At 27.8% G+C, this 11,267-nt stretch overlaps 1 protein-coding gene across 1 annotated transcript; it reads left to right on the forward strand.

The window, feature by feature from the left end:
- The first annotated feature begins 7,588 nt into the window (after positions 1 to 7,588).
- Positions 7,589 to 8,339, forward strand: LOC124834018 (putative E3 ubiquitin-protein ligase XERICO). Its single transcript, XM_047308598.2, has one exon. It carries the CDS (start codon positions 7,717 to 7,719, stop codon positions 8,206 to 8,208), a length of 492 nt encoding a protein of 163 aa, XP_047164554.1. The 5' UTR covers positions 7,589 to 7,716; the 3' UTR covers positions 8,209 to 8,339.
- Positions 8,340 to 11,267: the final 2,928 nt, after the last annotated feature.

An 11,267-nucleotide genomic window follows, 5' to 3' on the forward strand; every position in this document is an offset into this window, starting at 1 on the left:
TAAAGGCATTTTTGTTTTTGAAGTTATCGACACTTATTTATTATCTATCGTGTTCAAGCCTTATAATCAACACCTATCTTTTTTTTAAACAAAACAAAAACAAATGCTAACAACACTAGTACAAAAATCATGTATAATGTCGAATATTTTGGATTTTTAACGACGAATTCGCGAACGACATCATATCAGGAGATGTTAAATTTACGTCGAATTTAGAAAATTTGACGTTAAACTTAACGTCGAATTTTTTCAATATTCGATGTAAATCAATTGTTTTTGTTTTTTTTAAATTAATTGATATCATTTTTTACAACTCTACGAGACCTGAAAAGTAAAAAAACAACAAATTTTAGTTTTTGACATTTTATAAAGCATGAACTATGTGTAGTGTAGTATCAACAGAAAACAATAATAACCAAGAACAAGCAAGTTCAATCAAACAACAACAACAAACAAGTTCAACAAAAAAAGAACAAACAAGTTCAACAAATAAGTTCTTCAAAACGAATACGAAAACGAAAACTAACTTTCAAAAGGTGGGTTCGTCGGAATAAAGTTTCGTCACAGTGAGAGAGAAAGCAGAATGCGCCTATGAAGGACAAGAGCACGAAAATAATCGGTTAAAACAAACAAAAATCATATATAAAGTAATTAATTAACATGCATTTGTATCAAATGAAAGATAGATTACATGTGATGTTCGTCAAACTTCGTTCGAGAAAAGTTTGAGAAGAGAAGAGGGTATCGCACGCTAAGATAAAGTGAACGCTCATTTTTAACGTTGATTATTCAATGGTTGGACGTTGAACGCGTGACATTATACGATGTTTTTGTACTAATGCAAAGTTAAACTTAACGAATTCGAGAAGCTATATCTTAGAAGTATATTTTGGGCGCTTTCTTTTGTGAACCCTAAACATATAACTCGGTGACAATTGGGTTTTGATGTGCACTTTTGCATGAGTTATGTATTTTAAGGTGTTGCATAATACTATTTTTTGTTTATTATATTGGCTCTCTATTTGGAAGAAAAATTGAGATGCATTCTGTTTAGCTTTTGACTTCAATAGGAATTTATATTTGGTGCATGTCATAAATGTTTAATATTTTTATTCACTGATACATCGACATATCTCTATATTTATTTCCCTTCATAAGGAGTTTCATGAACTATTTTTCACCAAAAAAAAATCATATCATATTTTTTATTCACAATAATTAAGTTCAATAATATTTAAAAATTTTGAGTTTTAGGTCAATATTTTTTCTCTTTAATTTGATCTTATAAATTTAATGTAATTGGTAGGAGTGTTTATTGAGCCAGCTTACCAATAATCCAATTCGATCTAACTCAACTCATTTAATCGGATTTTATTTCACTTATGATTGGATAACACTCAACCTAATTCAAACTATTCTTCCATGACCTGGATGATGAATATAATATGAATTAATTGATATCCTACTTAATATTCACTGTTATACTTGGGTTATCGACAAATAGTTTTGTGCTTTTTTTTACATGTCTTGAGTTAGTTTGAATATCTAGTCAACTTACTTAAATTGTTTTTTTTTCAAATATTATTATTTTTTATTAGTTTTTGATACTTAAAAATTATATCATTCATTTTTTTTTCAAAATTATAATATAACCTAATTCAATCCGTTTAAGAGTGGACTAAATTGAATTGAATTGAACTTAAACAAATTGTAGAAATTCAACCAATCTGTAAACACCCTAATAATTTATTAATAAGTGACACTTGTTTCTTTATAATGTTAGTGTGTGTGTATATATATATATATATATATATATATATATATATATATATATATATATATATATATATATATATATATATATATATATATATATATATATAATTTTTGGCGGTGGGTAAATCTAATCTCCTGTTCAATTTCATACTGTGAAACAAAAAGACCGTGTTGTATATATGATGGTCGTGACGTCCATAAGCGGAAAATTGTTTATAAAGAACAGGAGAATCATCTTTGCCCTCCAATCTAATGAAATATTGTTCTACCGAAAATTTTACATGTATATCTTTTAATTTTCTTATACTTAAAACAAAAATATTCTTACTTTTTTAATTGATTCATTTAAATTATTTTATATTTTAAAATAAAAGTGTTATTTTATTAGTATTTAGTAGAAAATGGAGTGATTGTGTATTCATAACGAAGAAAATACTTGTTAGTGTTTTATAGACAAAAAAATATAGATATCTAAATAATAAGATTTGTAGTACATACGCACAACAATGAGGCTTTTATTCTGATCATACATAGAAATTTTACATAACACGTTAAACTTTGTGACATGCATGTTACAGACAGCTAAAGACTCAAGCTATTAACATTAACAGTGTTTCATCACTTATATAGTAACTAAACAGTGTCTTCTTTTTTAGTTGACCTAGTGAAACGAACATTTAAGAGTTTAATCACACACACAAGAGGTAGAGAGAAAGGATAAAAAAAGTAATGGCGTGCATGTGAGAGAGAAAGACATGGCTTTAAAAACCATTTCATGCCCTAAAGACATTATCGGTTGTTGCTCCTTGTTCACTACCTGGATGTACCTTGTTCTTTCCCACACCAGAACTACTCACCTTTCTCTCTTCAGCACTCACCTGGCCTCTTCGTACTCTTTCCTCTTCCATTCTCTTCATCTTCTCCTTCTGCTTCTTCTCCATAACGTAAATTTCAGCTGAACGTGCTCCAATGGAAGACATGTTAATTATACTGTCTGCAAAAACAAGAAGCTAAACACAAAAGAGTTTGCTAATCAGTACTCAGAAATGTATGCTCTGTGAAAATAGGATTGCCAAAGACGGTATTTATAGGAGTTGAAATTGGAAGCGAGAGCATGTGAAGTGAGTAGTCATGTTCATTTCTTGTGGTTGTGGCGTTGCTTTTGAACCAACCAAATGAGCAATAATTATCTTAATTACACACACACTCATTAAAATAATCGAATGCCATGCTGTCATCATACTTTGCATGGAAAGAAGTTTTGGTCCGCGCACCATTTTGATGTGTTCTAAACTTTGTAAATAGAAGATAGACAATCCTAAGGTTCCAACTGCGACAATTTGTATTTATATATTGTTGAAAATGCAAATTGTGGTCTTGGGCACAGAGGAAGTGGATTAAAGTATAAAATTTCAGAAGTGGGCTTCTTAGTAGTTTAATTAGTGTGGCATTCCAACATTAACCACTATTGTCACACAGATGACAAGTCAGCTTGGGATGATAATATATTCTGTTCAGCAGTTGGATACCCATATTGCAATATGCCGCTTACTACACTCAGTATACTTAATTACCTCCAAAATAATTGACCTATAATATGCTGCTTCCATTTCAAATTCATTGACATCGTTATTGTAGATGGTTCCGACAATGTTTTATTATCAATTATAAGATTTCCAAGTTAATTAATTCGTTAAAACTACTGCTTTTAGCAGAAACCAACTGATTTAATAGAGAGGGAATGTAAGAATCTTTTGTATTTAATGTGAAACTTGTGAAGAATTGGATAAGATCCAACGAAAAGGTTTTGTGTATTAATTACTATAGTAGTAGTTCATACACGGTACACTTTAATTGATAACCACTAGTCGTGGAAACTACTTATGTGCAGCTTTTGTATAGCATATTCAGATAGGATTTTAATATTATGCACTGCACCAACTAAGCTTTTAGATGTACATTATTAAACGTATATCTTAAAAGCATAAGCCATTAACTGATAGCGAGGTTATCATGAGACCAGAAGCTGCATTATAGAATTAAGCCGAAACTTCTGCTTTCGCCAATCCTTGCAATTGCAAAACCATGTATCGGAATAAGTAAGAGTTTATCTTTCAAAATCCACGAACACTTTGAATATGGAATTCCTGGTTGCTGTAATTTAAGCTCTTCTTTTTCTTATGCGACTATTAAATAAATTCTATCATATAATATAATATTAGATCAACTCATAACATTGGACAATAATTAATATATATATTTATATGTATTAGTGGAGTTTACTTAAAACTAAAAATGTAATGTCCTTTTCTACCCATAGTGGAGTTTACATAATACTTAGTTTTTAACAATTTAATTGTCGAGTGAAGGTATGTATAGAGATCTCTTCATAAAAATTTTCATCTTCACTTTTTATTAATAAGAATTGTTAATTGGTTTGTTTTAACTAATTGTGCACTGTGAATTTCTTGAAGATTTTCTTGTACAAATGATTAATTATATATTTCTAATTCTTTGTTATATAACTCATAGTTTTTATTCTTGGATTGAATATATTAAAATGTTTTATCATGTGATATTACTTTTGATGTACCACATGTTCTTATAAGTAGAGAGGAATTTTATTTTATTTGTTACTAATTATTTTATTTTACTACATTTTTCATTCCCTGTTGATATTAAACTGATGTTTAAATAGGTTTCGCTAACAACTTTAGAGAAATTCATACGTTAAAATAATTTATTTTAGGGTTAAATATGTTTTTGGTCCCTTAACTTTCAGCGAAAATTGGAATTAGTCCCTCTTCAAAACTTTGGACTAATTTAGTCCCCAAACTTTAAAAATGTGTGAATTTAGTCCTTTTAACCAAATTTTGTTAACTTTTTTTGATGTTTCAAACGCATTTCTCAGTGAACATTGAAGTAAAAATGTGTCAAACAGTGTAAACAACTCAAATGCTATCATGAAACGCACTTGAAACATCAAATAAACCTAACAAAATTTAGTTAAAAGGACTAAATTCACAAATTTCTAAAGTTTGGGGACTAAATTAGGCCAAAGTTTTGAAGAGGGACTAATTCCAATTTTCGCTGAAAGTTAAGGGACCAAAAACATATTTAACCCTTTATTTTATCCAAATATTGGTACATATTTAAAAAAAATCACTCTGTTTAGTGTATTTTTTATTCTTAATTAAAAATTTATTGAAAATAAAAAATAAGATATAGTGTCCTATTTATTCTCATTAATAAAATTTAATCAATAGTAAAGTATTTATTTAAAAAAATGTCTTACAAATATCATTTGTTCAACTTTGAAATCATTAGAGAAAGAAGGAATGTGAAAGGGAAAAAATACGAGAAGGTGATATAATAAAAAACCAATAAAAAAACTATAACATGTATAAAAATGGAATATGATTAATACAAATTAAATTAAAACCTACAAGTTGTATATATAGAAAAATGAAGAACCACCCATTTTGGGTAGATAAGAGAGGAAAAGAATTTAAAAAAATGAAAAAAATTGATTAAGCGATAAGAATAGATTAATAATAATCCTAAAATGAATTACCTTGGACAGATGTAGAGCTCCCAATAAGTTTAACTTGGTAAATAATATATATATACCAAAATTAATATGTTAAAAGAAACTAATGGACTAGGCATGGTGATCATGTCGTTGTACGTTTTTAGACGCTGTCATTCTATTAAAGTTTGATAGTTTGGTTTGTTCTTTTCAAAACATTTATTTTTTTATTATATTATTTAACGAATTTAAATATGTGAAATATTGTAATTGAAGTTATTAGTATTTTTAAATTAATTTTATATTATTAATTATAATAAAATAGTTGAATATTAAAGATAATAATTATTTTAATTTATTCAAATAAAATATTAATTAATAGTTAAAAAAATTAAAAGTAACTACATAAATAAATGTGTTTTTAATATATATGTTGGAGTAAGAGATACGAAAGATAAACTGTTGAGAAGAATGAGAGTGATAAGTAAGAGTTTGGGGATTTCTTTTTTTTAGTTTTGAGAATGAAAATTAACTTAACCTTAAAACTTAAAATCCATGATATATATAAGGGTATTTTTGTCTACTAAGACCGTGTACACATTACTAAAATGTACCAACTGAAAAACAGACATACGCTTGTTAACAAACTCCATATATATATATATATATATATATATATATATATATATATATATATATATATATATATATATATATATATATATATATATATATATATATATCAACGTTATTTATAGCATCTAACCATTTTAAAAATTAAAAAAGTGAAACACAGGGTACAGTAATAAAAATTTATGAAATAAGTGTCTTATGTTAGATATTCCTATTCATATTCATCAAATTAATATATAGTTTTCTTATACATACTTTAAAAATGTAAACATGAACTACACAAAAAAAAAAAAGATAATTTAATTTATCACAAAATATTTTCTACACATGTCTGAAGGTTTTCAATTGCGACACGGTCTAGCCGGTAAAATCACTTATGTTTCGTAACTGTATTTTTTTTTTCTTGTTAATTTACGAATAAATTAAATTAGTAGAAAAGGTCAACATGTGGTGGTTTAAATTAAAAAGCGTCAAAATCTAACAGTTGAGCAATTATTTTAGTTAAGGAGACGTACGTATGGACACTTCTTATATAGAAATTAAACATCAAACAATACGAAAAAAATATGAAACATGTAAATTAATTACAAATAATAAATGTATATAGAAAAAACATTCTTTCACTCTCTATACATTAGTTGTTGACTAGTGCCAGTTGCCACCAATATATATCGAGTGTTTCTGACTAAGTCCAATTTTCTAAAAAAATACAAGTATAAAATTAATTAGCCTTAATACAGATTGATGTGATTAATTGTTTTTGGCAGCCCAAAGACTGCAAGCAAGGATCGAGAATTCATGCATCTTATCTTCCCAAAATGTTCCGTGTAAGCATTCTTCTTCTTTCATTTTTCTTTCTTTTTTATTACGTTTTTGGCTGCTCAAACACCCAAGGCCAGAAAATCCAGATATTTTTTTGGACAAAAATGCCATTCTACAAGTCTTTTTCTTCCATTATTTATATTATAATGTCCTAGTTCGTACTATGTTGATATAATTTTGTCACTTAATTTGACCATCTACCCATTCCAATTTCCAATTCTTATTTGCCTCAAACAGTGTACCGTTTTAATTAATTCCTAGTCATTCCAATAATTTTATAATTCTATTTGCATTTTAATAACATTTTCTCCTCCGTCGTCTTATAAATTTGGGTTAAATATGTTTTTAGTCTCTAAACTATTAGCCGTTTCTGGTTTTCGTCCCTCTTCCAAAGTAAGGTACAATTTGGTCCTCATTCTTTAGAAAAACGTTCGTTTTAGTCCTCAAAATTTTGTTTTTAGTCCTCGTTTTAGTCCTCAAAACGTTTGTTTTTTCGACTAAAACGAACGTTTTTTAAAGATTGAGGACTAAATTGTACCTTACTTTGGAAGATGGACGAAAACCAGAAACGGTCAATAGTTTAGAGACTAAAAACATATTTAACCCTATAAATTTTTTCCTTATTCACAACTGCAACCAAAGTACCATGTTTTAGTTTTACGGGTATGGTGAGATCAAATCTATATTACTATATTTACACTGACCATGAATATGTTTTGCATGGTTCACGTTTGGCTTTGGACCAACTTGAGGATGATAATGTATATAAGATATATCGTAATCCGTATAATACATTAAAAATACATATTTATTATTTTTAATCAGCAATACAAAAAGACACATTTGTGTAAATATTTATTAAATAATATTAAGACAAAAGCGTTGCGTTACATATAAAAGCAATAAAAAACACGATTAGTGCATTAAAGAAAGCCTGAGTGCATTTAGCAGCAATCATGACACCTCTCTCAAAGCTCTTTCACAAGTTCTGTGCCGAAATTATAATCATATTAGCATCCCTGATAATAGAACTTATCATTCTGATTCAGAAACTAAAATCATCGCCACGCGCAATCAGCACCCAGCAATACCTGAAATTCATCGAGAAGAAGAACCCCACGATTTGCTACACGAAGGGGTTGTCGAAGGCGGAACAGGGTGGTGCTGCAGAGTGTAGGGTATGCCTGTGCGAATTGGAGGAAGGGGAGAAGGTGAGGAAGCTGCAATGCCGTCACGTGTTTCACAGGGATTGTTTGGACAAGTGGTTGCAACAATATTGGGCCACGTGTCCTCTTTGTCGGAAACAAGTGGTGCCGGAAGATGTCGTCTTCAAGCACCGTCAGCATCAGAATCAAACAGAGGGAGGTTTTGATCGGAATCATGATGACAACCTTCCCTACTTTTTATCAGCATTTCGTCGTGGCAACACTCTGCACAGATATTTCTGAATTTTACTCCTCAACTAACTAATTTTTAGAGAAGCGAAATTTTTTATTCTTCCTCTGCTAGGATTAGTTCCTCGGAACAATATTGATTCCGATGTACACCCTGTTTTATGGAACATGAATATTAGAACAGAGATAGTACCTTGTGTTTTTCTTCACTCTTCTGCTTCATTCATGACAAGAATACGTATACTCGACAAAATCGTAAGTTTTAAGGTTTATAATTTACTTATTAGAAATTGATATGAAATGTGTCTGTGAGTGGATGATGTTTGGCACCGAAACATGAGATCCACAGATTATGGTGCACGAAAGGCAAGTTCTTCACCACTTATAATTGGATCGTAAAATGAACTAGTGGAGAAGACAGTCATGCTCTATTATGGCTATCTATTCATAGTCTACAAGGACCTTTCTTAGTATACTCATAAATTGGTTATTCAATAAGCTTATGGTTTCACTTCTAGAAGCAATTTTTTTAGGTGAAAAAAAAAGTAGAAACGGAAAATGATAAATTTGGAAAGAAAACCAAGATGAATAGATTTGAAAATATAAACAAATTAAACTTCAAATAGAAAATAAATTTTGGCATAAAGTAATTAAATTGAGAGGGAATATAAAAAAAATCTCTATATTAAAAATTAATTACTAACACAAATACATGCTTTAGAAAAAGAAAATAAATTATTGAAAAATAAACTATCTTAAATTATGTCTTTTATCTTTTGACTTTAAAGAAGTTAGTGGCTGAAATTGTACTCATAAAGCTGATGTTTGGCCACCAATAGGTTCTGTCATGCCTAACCGCGTATTGATGAATCGTTGTCCTTTTTAGAATAATGGGGAACCAATTAAGTTTAATAAATATCCAATGCAGTTCTACTAAACTAGATCTTTTCACGTGTTAAGTATCAATTGAATTCGATTCCCAACTGAAATATGTTTATATTGTTAAGAATGTACGATTAGAGAAATGACACATAAACTAATTTAATCAAATAAATGCAATAAAAAAAATTAAATGTCTTAAAAAAAACTACTCAGAATAAACCTCACAAGTCAGCGTAAATGGAAATTATAAGTAGTCTTTCTTTTCTCTACCAACTTAATTAAGTGTTGATGTGATAGGATGAACTTGTTAATAAGTACTTACAAAAGAAAATAAAAGAAATATTTAATTTTTCAAAAGGCAAAACTAATTTATGAATAAATTAAAAGAGTTTTAAAAAATAATATAATTTTATTGATAGATGAGATTGTATATACATATAAGCTAATTTAACTTTTTATAACAATTTTTTAAAAAATGACATCATTCTTTGTTTTGTTAGAAATAAAAGATGGCATAGGTGTGATGTGTTGTGTAGAAGAATAGACGTGGTATTAATTATTGAATGCAGTTGAGAAGTTGATGAACAATTTCAACATCATAGGACAAACAGTGTTGAAATTGTTCTAACGACAGTCTCTCACTCTCACGTCTAAATAATTTCAACACATTGTTACGATGGTTGGTCAATTAACCAGTACAGTTTTACGTAAAAACAAATTACAACAACTTTAAGTAGCTAGGTTTACTCTTAACAAGTGGTAAATATTTTATTATTAATTATCAAATGTTATTATTTATTATAATTACAACAAAATGAGTTACAAAGGTTATCTATAATTACAATAAATAATTAAATTTTTCTTAGTTTCCTTTTTAAAATAACTATGGAGTTAAACTTATATCTATCTTTAAAAGTTTATACAAAACAAAGAAGAATTAATGAATATAAACCACCAACATGGACATTATCCAATGAATCGGACCAATGTGAAAATTGTGACGTAAAACAAAACTAAATAATATCGGTATATATGTAATTCTAAATTCATGTTGGTCTTATCTATAAACTTATAAGCTAACATATTTTTAAAAATGGTAATTATAATTGAAAAAATTAAATGATATAATGTTTGAAGTCTTATATCAATTAAAAATGAGATTAGTTTAAATAAAATTTATTATGTCACTCACGGTTAGAATATTTATTATGTTAGATATATTATTCTATTTATTATTAAATTATCAATTAATTTCTAATCTTATATTCAAAATATATATATTTTGATATATTAAAAAAAATTCATCAACTAAAAATAAAATTAATTTATAATATATAAATAAATACAAATCTCATCTTACACATTATATCATACTAAATTAAATTCAAATTCTACTTATTACCCTCAATTTCAATTTAAAAACAATTTTTCTTTTTCTATCCTACTAAACGTAACACAAATTATTATATAAATAAAATAAAATAAATTAAAGTAAAGTAAGTGGATTTTATTATTATAATATATCGGTAGTAGTTGAAATGGTAGGACAACCAATCGATGTGGACGGGTTTACGACGGTCGGTGAATGATTGATTACAAAACCTGCAGACACTATTCCTACTCCACCAACTAACTCACTGCGTATTTCAAACACAAATTTTTACAATGTTAATTAAAACAAAATTACATAAAACATGTGTTTTAGGTTCTCAACCCTCGTTTAGCCTGTGGTTTTATACACTAATGTACGACAACTTAATATAGGGCAAAAATCAAGATGTCAAAGTGTTTTTCTTTGATTCTATATAGATTCAGTGATTTTGAGTGATAAGGATGGAAACTTTATCTTTTTCCAATCATATTATTTTATTTCTTTCCATTTTTCAACTTGAGTAATTACAAGTTTGACCCATTTTTAAATGTTCGTTTAAAATTTCTTCAAATTCATTAAAAATGTTACATAATTAATTATTTTTTAAATATAACTATTTTAAATTACATCTTATTTTTATCAAATTTAGTTAAATTAATAAGAGATTTTTGAATGAGTATATAAACAAAAGTGATAGTCATGAGGTTTTTCTTTTTGTTTAAAAGTGTTAAGATAGTATGTGAGTTTAATTTTTACCCAAATTGCTTCTGACTTTTTTAAAAATGATTCAATGGTCATTTTCGATAATATTATATTTTGTAAAAATAAAATAATGTTCTCAGCCTTCAACTTGGAATAA

The sequence above is a fragment of the Vigna umbellata genome, chromosome 5, assembly GCF_029865625.1.
Source record: "Vigna umbellata cultivar VRB3 chromosome 5, Vumbellata_1.0, whole genome shotgun sequence".
In the NCBI taxonomy this organism is placed as follows: domain Eukaryota; kingdom Viridiplantae; phylum Streptophyta; class Magnoliopsida; order Fabales; family Fabaceae; genus Vigna; species Vigna umbellata.